The following is an 18,696-nucleotide window of genomic DNA, read 5'->3' as shown; positions in this document are numbered from 1 at the left end:
AGTCACATTAAAGCCTCGCTGCTCACTAAAACAGACAGAATATTAGAGTTTTATCTCTGGACACAGCTATCAGCCAGTGCTCAAAGCGTGATAGTTGGACGTTCTTCCATGTTCAGAGAATCAAACACGATGAGAGAGAAATATTACTTTTGACTTCACAGTCTGGCGAGTTTTAACATGACGTGCAGAGTCTTGCTGGAGCATTTAGAGCACTGAGTCACCTTTAGCAGCAAGGATCGAGAGCAGTCGTCATCTGCCCAAATGAGTAGTTTTAGTTTAAAATGTCGAGAGATTAAAAAAATGTGAGGTAAGGACCTTAAACAGTATTGATCCTGTGGAGTTCTTCACAGGAGTGAGCAGACTGATGGGAGAAACTTTGATTTCTTTAATAAAAAAAAAAAAAAAAAAAAAAAAAAAGGAAAAGAAAAACACGCCGGGTGTGTGGGGCGTCTGCTGGAGAGCCTCTTCACCGCCACAGGCTTTTCGCCCTGCAGACAGCAGACGGGCAGACGGCTCCCGGCATCGGGGGGATGAGCCGCTTTACACCAGAGGAGGACAGTTATCCTCTCACTCCCAAAATAAGAAGATCTGCTAGAAATGAAGAAGTTCTTACTCTACAAGGTCATGTTGTAAATCCTTCACCAACATACGGAGCAGGGGTTTCCAGATGAAGCGTCTGTCGTTCATCAGACGTTGAACCTGGTTAGAATCAAGCCTTCAGGTTGATGTTGGGGATTCTACTTCAACGTAAATAAAATCTCGCTGTGGGATTGTTGGTTAATATAAGTACTGAATGAACAGAGGGATAAACAATCAGCAGATCTCCATCCTCCCCGGGGATCGTCTGCGTCTTCCCCGCACGATCAGCGTCTCCGCCGTCATTAACAGTAAACAAACAGACACACAGAGCGCGGCTTTCCTCACAGAGGCCACATGTGTGCCGTCGCGCTCGGTTTGCTGGAATCAGCTGTAACACGCTGAGTCATTCACGCCTCACAGCCTGAGACGGCGGCGAGAGAAGAAAAGGCAGAGTGATGCCAGAAAAGCCGGGACACCACGTCATGTAAATAAAACCAGAGAAGGAAGCGTCCACTGAGCTCAGCCTGCTCTAGATTTCCCCTCATACTGAAACCTCCTGTTGGAAACACATGACTTTACCTCCACATGGTTCATTTTCAGTCATGAGGAAACAAACAGAGCAGCAGCAGAACAGAGCGGGTTATTAGAGAACTTGGCTCCTGTGGTGTGTGTGTGTGTGTTTGTTTAAATGTGTGTACGACGGTGAGACAGAGACTGTTGGAATCATCTCAGACTTTAACGAACCACGCCTGAACCACCGAACTGCAGACTGGAGTACAAACTCAGGCCGGCAGCGGCGAGTCGGAGCCCTGCAGAGACTCTCTGACACCTTTATGCACTGAATGAATGGAGGTTTTCTCTAGTGAAAGACACACACACACACACACACACACACACACACACACACACACACACACACACACACGAGCTGTGCAGACAGAGGTCAGAGCTGATTCCTGCTCCGGGCTTGAGGCAGATTAATTTGTCCCTGCTGACAGCAGTGACGAACAGTGACAATACAAAGGAAATGAGTCACTGCTGTAATGATGTGGCCTCTCAGCATGTATGGATTGGGATGTGGTGTGTCCCCCCCCCCCCCCCGCCCCCCCCCCCCCCCCCCCCCCCCCCCCCCCCCCGCCCCGCCCCCACTCCTCCCAGGAACCATTAAATCATCACCGTACTTCACACGCTGGCATTTAAACCCTGACGGAGCTCTTTGAGGCAGCAGACATGAGGCTTGTCTGCTCGTCCATCAGTCTGTCCAGCATTCATCTGAATGTGAGCAGACGTTCTTCAAAACACGACTCCTCTTCCTCACAAAACCACCGGCTGGCGGCGGCCCGTGCATTCCACACCTTCAGTGGTCTCCTGCCAGTATTTATCAACCTCTTAATGCCGCCATTATGATGCCGCGGCTACAGAAACCACCAGGAACACAGGGAGACGTGGCATAATGCGGCGCTGCATTAGAGACACGTATGGAGAATGAATGCTCTGCTAAAGCAGGAAGGGATGTTAATGCATAGAAATAATTTTAAAAACATGATTAAAATACATTTTAATCATCAAATAGTTTTGATTATATTATCCAGCCTCCTGTCTTTTCTCATGGAAACTTGAGGACTTTTTCACACAGGTTATCAATGTGTTTACTTCTGCACCGAGGTGTCAGAGTTCACCTTTAGTCTTCTTCTATGTTTTATGTTTGGACCATCTGATGATGGTCAGTCTTCTTCTATGTTTTACGTTTGGACCATCTGATGAGTAGAGGGGACAGGAGCGTCATCCCCACGTAAAGTTACTGTAGTGTGCAGAAAAACAGAAACAGTGGAAACTGGGACAGTCACCACTTCATACAGCTGGATCATGCTTTCTGTTGATAGGTGAGCGTTCACTGGTTGATGAGGAAAGGGGGCGTTGCCCTTTCCCCGCCAGCACCATGTGTGTATTCAGCAACAAAATGACAAGAACACATCAGCCAAGTTCTTCGTTGTTTATTCACAGACAGAAAATGCAGTTCATCAAGGGAGAAACGCGGCAGAGTTGGCAGAGTTCCACCGCCGACATGTTCAATTAAATAAATGTATCATCGTTATGTTAAAAGTCGTTATTTCTGCTTCGCTCGGCCAGCTGAGGTCGTTTTAACAATAAACTCTCACAAATGGTCGTCTCGGACCCCCCGAGCAACGGCAGGGACACACACACACACACACACACACAGTGGGTTCTAAGTGGATAATGAGGACGACACCCGAGGTGATGAAATAATTGAAGCTGTTTGATGTCCCGTCAGATATTATTCACACACCTTTGACACACACTCACACACGTTAACCTTTCTCCAATTCTAAGATGAACACACAGACAAACACACACACACACACACACACACACACACACGCTCAGTCTTGTATTTCTATCCTTGTGGGGACCGTCCATTGACTCCCATTCATGTCTAGCCCCTAACCCTGACCCTTACCCTAACCCTAACCCACACCACAACACAGCCTAACCCTAGAGAAATGTTTTTGCACTTTTACTTTTTTCAGTAACAACAACATGGTCAAGAAAACACTGTTTCTCCTACTTAGGACCGGAAAAAGGTCCCCACAAGGCACGTCGTTCCACGTTTTGCTATCCTTGTGGGGACATTTGGGCCCGACAAGGATAGAAATACAAGAACACACACACACACACACACACACACACACACACACACACACACACACACACAAACTAAAGTGTGTGTAATAGATGTGAGGCTCTGGATGCTTTTCAGAGAAATCTAGAAGATGACTTTCTAATGAGGCCTGACAGGTGTGTGTGTGTGTTGGGGGGGGGGGGGGGGGGGGGGGGGGGGGGGCTCTTTGTAAAGAACAAAGTGGACGTTCTGCCTCTTTGTGCTGCTGGATTGATCACAGAGGCTTTCTGGCTTCTCGTCCCTCCACTGTGGAACTTTTTAAGTTCAAAATTCCAACAATTAATGAAAAACCTGCTCTGGATGCTTCACATCCAGGCAGACTTTGGCCCAATCCCATTTCTCTTTCTAGCCCTCCTCCTTAGCATTACCCCTTGCCCCTACCCCTTTGAAACAGAGTGCTAAGGGGTAGGGCCGAAAGTAAACCCCTCCGAATTGAGACACCCCTTCGACAATCGTGTACATCATCAGTAGTCGCCGCTGCCGATGACGTAGTCAGATGCAACAATTGTTTGCAGAAGAAGAATGTTTTTCTTACATTTTGAAACTTTACTCATTGAGAAAATACGTACATTTATGAACTTCTTTCGTTGCGGACGCCGCCATCTTGCCGATCTTGCAAGGCTTTCTGGGAAATCTGTCATGGTGGCGAGGGGCGGCGGCGGGAGCACTTGTTTTGTTCGCCTACACCGCGAGTGGCGGGCGGGGTTAGTTCACTTTCGTGCTTGTTTCCACACCGCATTCCAGGCGCATTCCAAACACAAGAGATAGACGATTATTTTCAATAAACTGGTTTCTTCAACACCGCCCGCCTGGAATGTGCGGGTGTGGAAACGGGCGCTCCCGCCAATGCGGAAGTGAACTAACCCCGCCCGCCACTCGCGGTGTAGGCGGACAAAACAAGCGCTCCCGCTGCCCCTACCCCTCCACGTGAGGGAGGGGGGCACTCCTACCACTCCACGTGAACGCGCAAAACAGAGGGGTAGGGCCAAGGGGGGGGGGGGGGGGGGGGGTGAAATGGGATTCAGCCTTTGTCATTGGTGGCATAAGCCCCGCCCCTTCCCCCCCTCACAATAACCAAAGCAGCCATCTCTCAGGTGGAATCGTGATTGACAGGCTGCACCTGCTCATTTACAGAAGTGGGAGAAACAGGAAGCGCCGGCATCACGTGGAGCATCACGAAAGCGTTTCTGAGAGAGAGATCAGCGAGTCGTCACCGGATCACCTTGAAGAAGTACATTTCATCTTGTATTGTTGTATTTTTGAACAAGTTTCTCGACTCCCTCTGACTCACCTGCTTCCCTCCGATTCCTGGAAATCAGTCAAATCGAACACGTGACGCTCCATGTGACGCCCGGAGCATTAATGCAGTCTGCAGTGGCTGCAGCAGCTGCACGTGTGTGTGTGTGTGTGTGTGTGTGTGTGTGTGTGTGTGTGTGTGTGTGTGTGTGTGTGTGTGTGTGTGTGTGCGCGTGTATTCATGAGGGGTCGGAGGTGGGAGCAGAGCCGTCTGGTGTTTTATTATCATACCGAGTGGAGACGAGCAGCGGTTTACTGCGGAGTCAGTCAGGAACCAGCTGAATTCACTGTCATCTGCTGTTTCCTCTTTCCTCCCATTTCTGACAATCATTCCTCCATTTGTTTTTCTGAGACTGCTGCTCTGAAACCCTCTGTTCATGCTCCCTCTAACAGCTTTGTGTTGCTCTTGTCACAACTTCTTTCAGATCAACTACTGTCACAAAAAAAAATAAAGAAAAAGTACATTTTGTCATTTAACATTTACAGTGTCACCATCTTTTATCTGCATTATTGTACCAATGTTTTCAAAAAGCTGCAGTTTTCCATGAGAACAAACATGAAAAGGCGAACAGTTCGATCAGTGACACCAAGAAAGAAAGAAAAAGTGAAGAGATTCTCAGTGAATCACTTGACTTCTTCAGACTGAAGCTTGTTTTGTTCTCAAAGAGAGAAAAGTTTGGAGGTTGATTAGAGTTCAGAGCGACTCTCCAGACTGACGGCGGTTTGAACGTGGCTGATGAGTGAAGATGGGCTGATTTCAGCCTCACTGTGTGTCCAGGAGAAAGACAGAGACGGAAATGTGTTTACAGACGGTGGCGGAGACAAAAACACTCACTTCACTCAGAAGAACTCTGGAAAGCAGCTTCTGTCTGTTTAGTGGACGTTCACACCTCGTCTGTGTGCAGCGAACGCCTCGGACCGACGACGAAGACAAAGCCTCTGATGGAGCCATTTGAGCTGGAGATATGTGACACACAGAGATCGAGAAATTCAGTAAAGTTATTGATTAGTTTCATCTCTGCAGTACAGTAGAACGTCATTCTACTGTCAAACAGAAGAAAGACGAACAATCTTACAGCTGAAGACAAAATGAGAAGCATCAGAGGTAAAACATCCTTGATCTTAGTCCTGTTGTTAGTTTCAATAATTTCTTTGTTTTCTAAGACAGAGACAGTCTGAAGGATAGAGCTCTGCCGTCCGTCTGCAGTCCTGCTGCTGTCGCTGCTTCAGGTTCACAGGTTCACTCTTCGTACTATTAAATATGTCTGGATCTCTTCTCCGGTTTGGATGAACTCCCAGTTTGAGTGCATGAAAGTTTTGGAGTAAGGAGTGTGTTGAACTGAATGTTCCTGATGCTACATGCTGACCTTGGACTAATTTCAGACCAGGACCTCACACACCGGCTTGATAAAGATTTCCTGCTCCAGGTCGGTGTCAGAAAACATGAGGCTGGAATCAAAAGGCTGGCCGTCAGCATCCTGTCGCGTCCTGAAGGGAGGCTGGGTTCAGCAGGTTTCTTCACCTTCTCATTGCTCATTAAGTCGTTCTGGAAAAAAACAGTTAGAGCGACTTTAACATAAGAGTCTGCCAATCTGCCATTAACTGCTGGATCCCATCCAGCTCACACACACACACACACACACCTAAACACAAACTGTATATAACTACCTGCGCACGCAGCACCCGCGCACATACGCACACACCTGCTCTTCTGTGTGATGACATGAACATCTGTGAGAGAGAGAGAGAGAGAGAGAGAGAGAGAGAGAGAGAGAGAGAGAGAGAGAGAGAGAGAGAGAGAGAGAGAGAGAGAGAGAGAGAGAGAGAGGCGGGGGGGGGGGGGGGGGGGGGGGGGACTATAAGCTGCTCCACGCGGACCCGCCGCTCACAGCTGAAGCCGGTTTTTCTCTGCACGTGAATCTGAATGAAGCGCGAGTTCAATCTCGGAGCGGATTTATGAATGAAGCGCCGCGCGTGAAAAGGCTCACCCGCGCGGCGCCCTCTCTCCCTTCTCCCGGTGTACTCCCGGTAACCCCCCCCCCCCCACTCTCTCTCTGACACGGAACCGTCCCGCAGCCATGCCGCCTCCGGGGAGCCGCGTGCGTAAAGGACGCATCGCTCCGGTGCCGCCGAGCGCAGCCGTGCGTCCTCGCGCCTAAAGTCCTTCTCTGCCTCTCCACGTGAGCGTGATGCTGCATGGAGCGACCCTCCGCCGCCACGACCCCATGCGCCTGGTCCTGCCGAGGCACCTCCCGCAACTGATGTCCCTGGAGGACCATGAGCCCGCCGCGCTGGAAGGGACACTGGGACCCCGCAACTCCACGGCGGCGGGGGAGCCGGACGGGCCCGCGGGCCCGCAGCAGCACTCCTTCCCCTGGGCGGTGACCCTGCTGGCCGGCGTGCTCATCACCACCATCGTGGTGGACGTGATCGGGAACCTGCTGGTCATCGTGTCCGTGTTCAGGAACCGCAAACTCAGGAAAGCAGGTGGGATCCGCGCGCGCTTCCAGCAGTGGTTTACAGCTTTAATCCATCCTGCCTCTAGAACACATTTATAGATCTTTATCACTGATAAATAACGAACTATTTATAAACAATATCGATAAAATACAGAATTGTTAGACTTTAATATCAAACTAAGCTATGCATTTATTCAGAACTATTTTCTTTAGGGAGCATGGAGGAAATTGAGACTAAAAAAAGAAGCTGCTTTTAGAAATAAGTTGTGGATTGACTCGGGAATCTAATTTTGTTCAGTTTGACTAAAAACATACAGAAAAAGTCTTAAATCTTAGTTGGAAGATGTTAGAAGACGTGTCTTTGTGTGAGATCCAGTCAGTGGTGGAATGTTTCCATACATTGACACTGCAGCAATCTAGAGAGGAAAAAAGAACAATCAGATTATTCATAGGGAAAGAAGCAGTTTTAATTAGATATTTTTTTTATCTAGTTTGCAGGTTTCTGCCACTTTTGTTGAAATTTGGCTTGTATATTGGAGTTAGTTTTAACTCATCAAATGTTGATCAAAGTTCATCTTCATTCTCAGCTGCTCTCAAGGCGACTTTCTTTTGTTCATTATAATCATTATTCTTGTCATAAAGTCACGGTTTCCCTTGTTTGTCAGAGCTTTGATGGTTTGTCTCATGAAAATAATTGCAGTTCATTGTTTAGTTACATTTTCTGTTTGCTTCCTCTTGGTCGATTCAGACTGTCACCACTCAGCTGGTATAAAGAGGATGTCAGTGCTGCAGGACGTCCTGTAAATTTCACCAGCTGGGATGGAAAGCAGGAGGTGCAGAAACTGTAAAACCCACCAACAGATCAGAACCCAGATCAAACCTGCACATGTTTAAAGGACATGCGATCTGCACCATGTTCTGCTTTTCGATGTTGTTCTCCTCCAGGGAGACGCGTCGTGTTGGGGTGTTCAGTCTTTGGTTCCTTCAGGTTGCTCAGTCTTTGTGGTTCTATAGCTGTGAAAGGTGCTGAGGGAGTGTGGATTTCCAGATGTGGGGGTCGGATCTGATACTCTGAATGTTGTCAGCTGTATGTTCATAGAGTTGTCTCCTGCTGATTTTACTGAGCTGACAGTGGAGAAGTTTTTTTAGTGACATGTTAAAGATGAATAAATAAATAATTAAATGAAGCTCAGGTATTCAGACTGAAAAGCAGAGAAGGAACAAAAGGAGTAATGTTATTGGGGCATGCAGGGGAGACAATGAGCGAGTTTTATAAGAAACAGAAATCAGATGAAGAAATCTACCAATCAATCCTTTGAGGAGGAAATCCAGGAAGATCTTTAATATTCTTTGAACTATAATATGTTTAAGATTTGATAACCGGAGGAATTTTATTCAATGTTCTTTTTTTTCATGATTTTTTAGCTGTTTAATGCACTTTGATTATCCTAATGGTTCAGTTTTAGTTATATTGGCAATTTGAACTGTTTGGGTTATTTTCAGTGATTCTCTCAGGGTTTTTTTTTTTGTTTTTTTGAGTACTTTTAACTATTTTAGCCGTTTTTCGCAGTTCTGACTGTTTTAGCTGGTTTGGGCCTGAAGATTGGGTGATTGGTATAAATGGTATGCACAAAAATGAAAAATTAAAGCCAAATGCTTATTTTCGTTGAATTTTCTGGAAGTTTCTGGGAGCAGCTACAGAGGGTTTTAAGAGCCACGTCGTCTCAACCTTCAGCTCTGTTCACAAATACAAGCTTCCTGTGTCTGTCGGTGATTGGGAGGATTGAAGTTCAGACATTCCGTCGAACTTTGTCCCTCGAGGACCATGAACCGCTGGACCTTCAGACTGGGCCTTCATACTGACTGATCTGGATCTCACAGCCTGCAGCGGAGGAGCTGAGGCTGTCTGAAGGCACGTGGCAAGATGACCTCTGTCTTCATGGGGGTGTCGGCCTCCGGTCGGCCCGTTGCTCACGGTGACACATTAACATCGGTCAGGAGCCACTAATCATCCTCGGCTCATCGTCCCCAGCGACCGCTCCCGAGTCTGTGATCGCAGGCTGAGCGGTAATCAAACCGCTGCAGATGGACACCTGGATGAAGTGTTCTCCTCCTCCATTAATTCCTCCTGCAGCCCCCCCCCCCCCCCCAACACCACCACTCACCTCTGCTCTCAATTCATCTGCTGCTTCTTTAATCTGACCTCTCTTCTCTTTGAGAGAAAGCCTCTCCCCTCTCCTCTGTGTCCTCTCCTTTGCATTACTCTCCCCCTCTCCTGCCCCATCAGACCTCTCATCACTCACCTCTCCTCTCCTCTTCGCTCGTCCCCTCTGCTCCTGTCTTCCCGGTGAGTTATTCTCCATTTTTCTGGCTGTCTTCCCCGGGCATCCATCTCCTCTCTCCATCTGTCGTGTCACACACACATTATGTGATGATCAGTGGTACTGGTCATCCATAATCTGCTGTCCGCTGTAAATACATACCTGCTGGTGTGTTTTGACACCTGAAAGCCTTCAGACTCTGATCCACTCAGATTGATCTGTGTTATAATTCTTCCTCCGCTGATCCAGGAGCACAAAAGCAGATCAGCAATAAACTAAACAAACAAACCAACAGCAGATTTAAACCATCAGAAACCAACTGAAGCGAGTCCCAACCAGTTCAAATGCATCCGGAGTGAGGTCAAATTGGTCAGAAATAAATTAAAATCTGTTCAAATCATTCTGAAATAAGCTTAAACCAACACAAAACCAGTTAAAACCTGTCAAAAAAAAACAATAAAAAAAAGCAGTTCATACCTGCATAAAACCATCCTGATACCAGTTTAAACTAGTCAGAAATCAGTTTCAACATTCAAAAAACCAGGACCTGCCAGAACCCAGTTTGAACTACCACTAAACCAAGTTAAACCTTCACTGACAAGTTATTACATCTGTTTGAACCTGCTGGAAACAAGTATAAACCATCTAGAAACCAGACGAGAACGTTCAGAAAACCCCGGCCAGGTAAAACCAGTTTAAACCAGAGAAACTGAATTTTAACTAGTCCGAACCTGTTTATGGAAACCTGACCAAATCCAGTTTAAACGAGCCGTAATCCATTTAAAACCAGCCAGAAACCAGTTTAGATCAGTGCAGCCGATCAGAAAATAGTTCAAACCCATTTGAATTTTGAGGATTTGGTTCTCTTCTCCTCACAGTGACATTTCCAGCTTGGGCTTTACTGCAGGTGGAGACTCGCCGGTGTCGCAGCAACACAGCTGGTTGTTTTCACATCAGTCACACACAGGAGGAAATCTCAAATTTTAGCAGCAGCTGGCAGGAAACACAAACTTGGCTGTTGGACACCAAGTCATGGCCTGGGTTTTGTGACCAGGTCGCCCTGATCGACCCCTCCTGCACCTGCTCAGGGCTCAGATGCTCCGGTGGCGTCCGGATTCACTCTCATGCTCCGTCTGTCTGGGCTGGTTTGGTGTGTGCTGGAGCTGCTGGAGGCCATTCAACACTCTACTAACATGTATAATTCAGTATTTCAACTCACACAATCATTGTGTCTAAAAGTCTAAAGTTCTTCCAGACTGTTGAAGTGATAAAAATGCACGATCTAAGTAGACTAAGTGCATCATTTGCATATATTTGGGCCGTGGGAGGAAAGCAGGACCTCCTTCTTGATGCCCAGCTGTGGTTTCATTTCATGCACGAATTGGATTATGATCACTAGCAGTTTTCTGTGTGTGTTTGTGTGTGTGTGTCTCCATATTTTCACCTCTCAGCTGTGGGAAAACTGTTTATATTTGCATTTGTTGGTGCAACAGCGTCATTCATTGTTCACACTTGAACACACACCTGCAGCCGTCAGGATCTGGGTCTGACAGTACCGATCGCCAGCCTTTTGGCGCCGCAGCGTGCCGTTACGCCGCACCTCAGCGCTGCATACATTTGCATCTAAAGTCAGAGAAAGAAACCTGGAAGTCTTTGAAACTGCTCGGACTTCAGGAGACAGAGCTGATAGTGATCTTTGCTAATTAAGTCGCCATTTGTCTCCACGAACAGGCTCATTAGCACATTAGCATAGTGAGCTGTTTCATTTATCATCAGGGAGCGAAAGTGAACCTCGCAGCTCTGCGATAAGGAGCGTCTCTATCTGATAGAACCACTGAAGCGGCATTGAGGAGGAAAACTGAAACAACCCCGTCCGAGGATCAGTTTCTAACCTCTCACAGCGTGAGGCAGCTGTTCCTGATCGGTTCTGTAAACTGACACTCAGTGCAGCTGAACTATTAGGTTGATTCAATTATGTCAGGCGGATCCCTCTGTGGGAGAGGTTCATCCGAGCCAGCAACAAAGAAAAGAACCCAGATCTCCTCATTCAACCCAGAACCAGTCCAACAAAACCAGTAACACACTAGTTAGTCTATCACGAAATGTAATGCTAACTTCTGTCATGATTGAGTCCAGAAGCAGTTTACTGGATCAATGAAATGATCTGAACCCACCCCAGGAAGCAGAGCCTCTCCAAGCAGATTAAACCTTAAACCAGCTCAGACTGAGTTCAATTAGCTGCACTCAGGAGGAGGACAGTGAGCTCTGTACTCGCTGTGCTACATGTGGCTATAGGAGGTTTAGTTGGGAGCTGTGAGGATTGAGTCTGACGGGCCAGATCAAATCGCCTAACGCCCGTCTCACATGACAACCTTCCAAATAAAATCACAGCCTTTTTGTGCTTTCTTTTCAGAAGGGTTTCACATTTACACTGTAATATTTTGAAAATGATGTCTGTTCACACGGAAACAGCATAAATCCTAAAAACAATGTAGTTACTATGTTGGGCCACTAGTGGGTGCTGATGGTTGTTTTTTTGAGAAGAGTAGAATTCGCTATAAGCATTGTATAGGAAACAGTACATTTTTTACACACAAACCAACTCATTCACACTGATCCAGGATTTTAAGTCCCCGTTTACATGTGAAGACGATAAACTTCTGTTGCGTTTTGGGTGTCTGTTTACACCACTCTGGTGCTCAGATCCACTGGAAATGCAGCTTTTTGAAATGGAAAAAACACAACATTTCTGTAAGTTTTACAGTTGTTGTGAATAGTTCTTCTGCACATGCATGAGTAGATGGACAATAACGACATTTGCCTCGAGAGTGTCTTGACTCCCAGTCTTTATTCTGCTGGGACTTGGTATTATGACAGCTGAGAGTCACCTATAAAGCAATACGACTTAGTCGTCTGTCCATCCGAATGTCTGCAGACTCATCATTTTCTGTTTATAGTGTATTGTTCTCTGCGTGCATGTTTATGTTGTTTCATCAAAAAAACAACCAACAGTGTCGACTCGTTTCCCAGCATACTAGCTGCTTCATTTTCAGAGTTTCTGCCGTTTTCGTGTAAACTGACATTGTTTTCAAAATGTTGATGTGTAAACCACTGACAGTATATAAAAGATGGGCGGAGCTAACGTCACGCAGCCCACAGTGTAAATGTGATTGGTTCAGCCTGTCACATGACCGCATCACATGGACAGAGGAGGCACTGTGATAGCGGGATTTATGCAAAACTTTAACTCATAATATAAAATCAACAGATGATTTGCATGAAAATCATAGTCTGGTGAATCCAACATGATTTTAGAAACTAGCGATGGAGATCAAAACATATATTGAAACCAGGCGCTTGATATGTTTATTCGCACTCTGAAATTCTAATTTTTGAATGGCTACCAATGGGACTCCAGCTCTTTTCTTTTTGAAAGCAACATTATTGCCCCCTGCTGGAATTACTCCAAAATTACATTTTTTCTGCACTTTTGCATTGGCTTCATTTTTCACCACCAGAGGTTTCCACCTCATGTACAGCTGAAACATTTCTGTAACAAAAATGCAAAAACAATGTGTTTTCAATTTAAACACTGTCATATAAGTAGTACCTTAGTTAATCAGATGCTATGAGATGAGAAAGTGTGTCAAAAAGCGTCCCAGCAAGTTCTGTGAACGTTGTGCTAACTGTTAGCATGTCAGTGGGGTTTCCCATAGAAGTTAGCATTAAGCTAATGAGTTTTAAGGCGTGACGTCCGTGTGGGTAGCATAATTCAGCCTTTACATGATTAATCTGCCAGTCACAAGAGGGCATAGACACTCCACTATATCATTTGCACATAAAAATCAATTCATTTTCAAAAAATGTTTCAAGATCAATCCGGTGAAATTGGATGATTTCCCATGGCACACCTGACAATCTCTCACGGCACACTAGAGAGCTGCGGCACAGCGGTTGAAAAACACTGGTGTAGAAGATGTATGGAGGGTTAAACGTGGGCCCACCCTCTCAGGTTATTGAGATGAAGACGGACTCTCCTCAAACGAGGAGTTGAACCGCTCCCCTCTGCGGTGTCTTTCTGCCTCCGGCTGAGAGCAGAGGGGTGGGTGGGGGTGGCTGGGGGTGCAGTTGCAAAGAACACGTGCAGTAATGAAGACATAGGCTGGGACTAACGCTCGCTGACTGGTGGTTAACAAGTGTCCTGCCTGTGTGCGGAGAGCCGCTCGCTGACGGCCCCTCAGTGACGCGCCGCGCTGATGAAGACAGAGTGCGGCGCTGATCGAGACTGAGGGGCCGTTACAGCTGCCACAGGTGACGGCCTCACACACGCTCCCGCACACACACTCTGATCAAAACCTGTCCATCACAGTCCAGACACACACACACACACACACACGCATAGCCATGAGGTTCACCTTCAGACTCGCTGCAGCCGCTCGCTCCTCATTTCAAATCCGTGAGAGCACTCAAAGGAAACATGGTGAAGGCAGTGAAGGTCAGACATGGCATCATCCAACACGATAACCAGACTTTATACAGCACCGCATTTGTGCAGTCAGAAGAAGAACATCCATAAGCGCTCACTACACCTGATTTATCCATGTTAAGGTGAGCCAACACACTGTGACTGCAAGAGGAAGGGAGGTTACACCTGCACTGTGACATACACACACACACACACACACACACACACACACACACTGAAAACCTTATATATGTAGGCACACATATACACAGAATATCTGCCTACAGACACGCACACACACACAAAATCAAACTTTGTCAAGAAAAAACAAGAGATCAGATCAATGACAACAGTCGATTGTTCAAGGACGTAAAAACACAATGATGATGTGAAACAGAAGGGTATGTGTGTGTGTGTGTGTAATAACAGTATTTATTTCTCTTCATGTTTCCAGTTTCCAGCGTGATCACAGGTCATAACGCCCCTGACAGATATTTGATTGTTCCTTGCAGACTTGGGTTAATTCATGTGGAGAAGTTTGTAGTCCTGCAAACACACACACACACACACACACACACACACACACACACACACACACACACACACACACACACGCAGTCTTGTATTTCTATCCTTGTGGGGACCGTCCATTGACTCCCATTCATGTCTAGCCCCTAACCCTGACCCTTACCCTAACCCTAACCCACACCACAACAAAGCCTAACCCTAAAGAAATGTTTTTGCACTTTTACTTTTTTCAGTAACAACAACATGGTCAAGAAAACACTGTTTCTCCTACTTAGGACCGGAAAAAGGTCCCCACAAGGCACGTCGTTCCACGTTTTGCTATCCTTGTGGGGACATTTGGCCCCGACAAGGATAGAAATACAAGAACGCACACACACACACACACACACACACACACACACACACACACACACACACACACACACACACGAGCCCAGTGATGAGAGGCTGCACGTAGATGTGAAACTCCTGAATCTGACTTCATTTCCTCATGCAGACTGAGACCTTTACATCAAATCCAGAGAACGCGGACCGACACACTGAGTGAAACAGAAAACTGAGTGCAAAGAAGCGAGAAATGGCAGTGAAATTGAATCTGTGAGTAAACTGTGTTATTGAGCTGATGTGTGAGCGGGTCACAGCTGGATGGAGCCCGGCAACAGCCGTAAACAACTGTATTTATCAGCCTGTGGTGATGTGAGGGTGTTAAAGATGTGTGTGCGCCTTCAGAGAGGTGCGTGTGTAGAGTCACGTGTGTGTGTGTGTGTGTGTGTGTGTAGCGAGAGAGAATTATGTGTGTATGTTGTGGTGCAGCAGCAGTACAAATATGAGGGTCATGAAGAGGACTTCTCCAAGCAAAATTTGCATTTATTTATTTATTTATTTTTTAAAGAATAATTAATAAAAAAGAATCAGGTGAACAATTTTGTAGGCTTGAAATTTTTGTGCAAACCAACCGACCAACCAGCTGAATGAACAAACAGTACACCCAGTCAACTAACCAAAAAGCAAACAAACCAAGCAATCAACCAAACAACCAAAAAAAAAAAACCAACCAAGCGAATAAATTAAACAAATAAAGAAACAAACAAACAGACAAATAACAAAAATCAACCAACTAACCAAACCAAAAAACAATCAGCTATAACCAACAATACCTCAACCAATCAACCAACCAAACAAACAAACAATAAGAACAACCAATTAAAACCTAATCAACTAACCAAAAAAAAAAAACAACCAACAAAACAAATGACAAACAAGAGGAGTCAAAGTTTTGTCTGAATTACAAAATATGTTATTCTGGTGGCTGTTGCCTAAACTGGGCTGAAGTTAAATGACAGTTATTCTCACAGCGGCTCTGAATCGAACTCTGTTTTTTCTCCCCTCGGATTTCAGGAAACGCCTTCGTGGTGAGCCTGGCCCTCGCCGACCTGGTGGTGGCCATCTATCCGTACCCGCTGGTGCTGACCGCCATCTTCCACGACGGCTGGATCGCCGGATACATCCACTGTCAGATCAGTGGCTTCCTCATGGGCCTCAGCGTGATCGGCTCCATCTTCAACATCACCGGCATCGCCATCAACCGCTACTGCTACATCTGCCACAGCCTCAAGTACGACAAGCTGTTCTCCAGCAGCAACACGCTGTGCTACGTGCTGCTGGTGTGGGCGCTCACCATCCTCGCCATCGTGCCCAACTGGTTCGTGGAGTCGCTGCAGTACGACCCTCGCGTCTACTCCTGCACCTTCGCCCAGTCGGTGAGCTCGCTCTACACCATCACGGTGGTGGTGGTGCACTTCATCCTGCCCATCGCCATCGTCACCTACTGCTACCTGCGCATCTGGATCCTGGTCATCCGGGTGAGGCGCCGGGTCAAGCCGGACTCGCGACCCAAGATCAAACCGCACGACCTCCGGAACTTCCTCACCATGTTCGTGGTGTTTGTGCTCTTCGCCGTGTGCTGGGCGCCGCTCAACCTGATCGGCCTGGCGGTGGCGCTGGACTCCAGGCTGAGCAGGGCCATCCCCGAGTGGCTCTTCACCGCCAGCTACTTCATGGCGTACTTCAACAGCTGCCTCAACGCCGTCGTCTACGGCGTCCTGAACCACAACTTCAGGAAGGAGTACAAGAGGATCGTCCTCATCATCTTCAAGTTCCACTGCTGAGACCACAACCAACAGAGGAAACAAGGGGCCGTTTGAGGAGTAGTGATCCAGGAGTTGGGGGCGTGGGGGGGGGGGGGGGGGGGGGGGGGGGGCTCTGGGGATCGGAGTTTGACGTCCTACTGACAGGTGCCTGTGATGCCTTCAGGCACCCTGAGGACCTTTTAAAAAAAACTGAAGGATTCAGAAACCAGGATGAAGCGCTTCTTAAGACCCAGATCACGTTCAGACACCACAGGGGCCAGGGCTCTGGAGAAAGGACGGGGAACCCTCATCATAAAGATTCTCATTATTCCCACAGATACAACCTCAGTTTACTTCACTATAATGCATTTATTTCTTTTGTAACATCACAGAAATTTATAACTAAAATGTACAAAAAAATGATCTTATTTTGATAATAATATACATATTTTATGTTATCATTGACCTTAATTAAGTTCTGTGGGAGTCGATTACCACTATCTGCAGAGGAGGCTCAACATGTGGGGCAGGTCTCCTCCGGTGGGCGCCAGAGAGCTCCAGCAGGAAACATCTTGGCATCAGGATCGATGCCTTTTCCCAGCATGCTTTTCCCCCTGTAGTCTATTAGAAACAAAAAAATTGAAGGGTACAAAACATTTTTATGACGGAGTTGACTGTGAGCGTCATTCAGAGGAATTAAAATGTATGAATAATCTTTACTGTAAAAAGAAAAAAAAGTGCGGCTGTTGTCATGGTTACAGACTATGTAAAAATATCTTCATATTTAAAAAAAAAGCATCGAACCACAAGTGCATATCTAAAACTGAAAATCAGAATGTCATTATGCGTGTTCATATATTTTATAATTATTTTTCCACTCAAAACCTCACAAAATAGATAATTTACACATTTTTATAAGAACTTTAAATTTTTTTTGGAGATACTTTATTTTAGATTTTCATGCCTTAAAAAGTTGTGAAATAATTCAGTTTATGGGTAAAATATCAGAAATACATCAGTTTCATGGCTTGAATTGATTTTTAAACCTTGTAGTAACATGAATTCATCGGCTTGAGCTCACTGACCTCAAAGACCTGAGTACCACCTGCAGTCCGTTCATGCACATGTGGGATTTTTTTAAGCTTCAATTTGATGTAAAAACTGTGTGAACCGAATCATTGTGATGATTCACTGTGAACTCGCCTCAAACAGAGAAAGTCTCAGTAACTGTGATTTTTGTTTAATAGAAGACTGAAATAACTAACTGGTGCTTTGAGATGAACCAAGAGACGATTTAGTTGAGTTTTACAGCTGAGGTTTTTTGATTTTACTTCTGTTTGGTTACAAGAAGTTATTTAGACAATTTGTATACAGTTAATGTGGGAAGAAGCCAAATTCTTACACTGGACTGGGAGGACTTTAGACTCGAAACGACTCGATAACATTCCAGAACCCAAAGATTTGAAAAAGCTCACAGAGTAATGATCCAAGAAGTTTCTGAACAGTTTAATACCTCTTCACCATCTCATGTTCAGTCCACAGGGTGGCGCTGTGAAGCAGCTCCAGAGCTAATCAAAGCTCTGCGCTCATCAAAAATACTTAAGCATCATGTTAAAAACTAAGGTTTGGTCAGAAAATCGGACAAATTAGGGCACCTTTGATATGTGCACGTATTTATCAGAGTTGTTTTTCTTATAATGGCGATCCTCTTCATATCAGTAGATTATTGAGTAAGTCACTCCACCTCTGTTCCTGCATTCAGTCCAACAGCGGGCGAAGTAGCAGATTCTGACATGAGAAATTCTGACAACCAGCAAGAAACTGCTGAAAGTTTGAGGAAAAGTCACTCATGTCTCGTTAAAGCTTCTGTGCACCTCATTGCTAAAGTCTTGAATTTCAAAACTTAACATTTTACATCCTCCTTGTATGTCAAATCAATAATGTCAACAGATTTGTGAACAAGTTTCTGAAATCGCACTTCAGCATCCTGAGAAATGGAGGCTTTTTTACATCTGCAAAATAAAATCCATGAAAATGTGAAATGTCAAAGTTGTGAGAACTGAACATGTCGTATTAACCGCATATCTTATTCAAATGATGTCAACATGTCTACCAATGAGAGTGCAGTGTTTAAATTGTTTTATTCTTCAGATTCTGAGATATGGAGACTGTAAAAGGTGGTGTCATCTGCAAAGAAAAGTGTGCTGCTGAAGGCCTG

At 45.8% G+C, this 18,696-nt stretch overlaps 1 protein-coding gene across 1 annotated transcript; it reads left to right on the top strand.

The window, feature by feature from the left end:
• Window positions 1-6,765: 6,765 nt before the first annotated feature.
• mtnr1al (melatonin receptor type 1A like) lies at window positions 6,766-16,521 on the top strand. The gene is made up of 2 exons (XM_030102001.1): window positions 6,766-7,063; window positions 15,748-16,521. Exons 1-2 carry the CDS (start codon window positions 6,766-6,768, stop codon window positions 16,515-16,517), a joined length of 1,068 nt encoding a protein of 355 aa, XP_029957861.1. The 3' UTR covers window positions 16,518-16,521.
• Window positions 16,522-18,696: the final 2,175 nt, after the last annotated feature.

Source organism: Salarias fasciatus, chromosome 2 (genome assembly GCF_902148845.1).
Source record: "Salarias fasciatus chromosome 2, fSalaFa1.1, whole genome shotgun sequence".
In the NCBI taxonomy this organism is placed as follows: domain Eukaryota; kingdom Metazoa; phylum Chordata; class Actinopteri; order Blenniiformes; family Blenniidae; genus Salarias; species Salarias fasciatus.
Note: the sequence above shows the minus strand (reverse complement) of the source record. Positions and strands in the feature narration are given on the sequence as shown.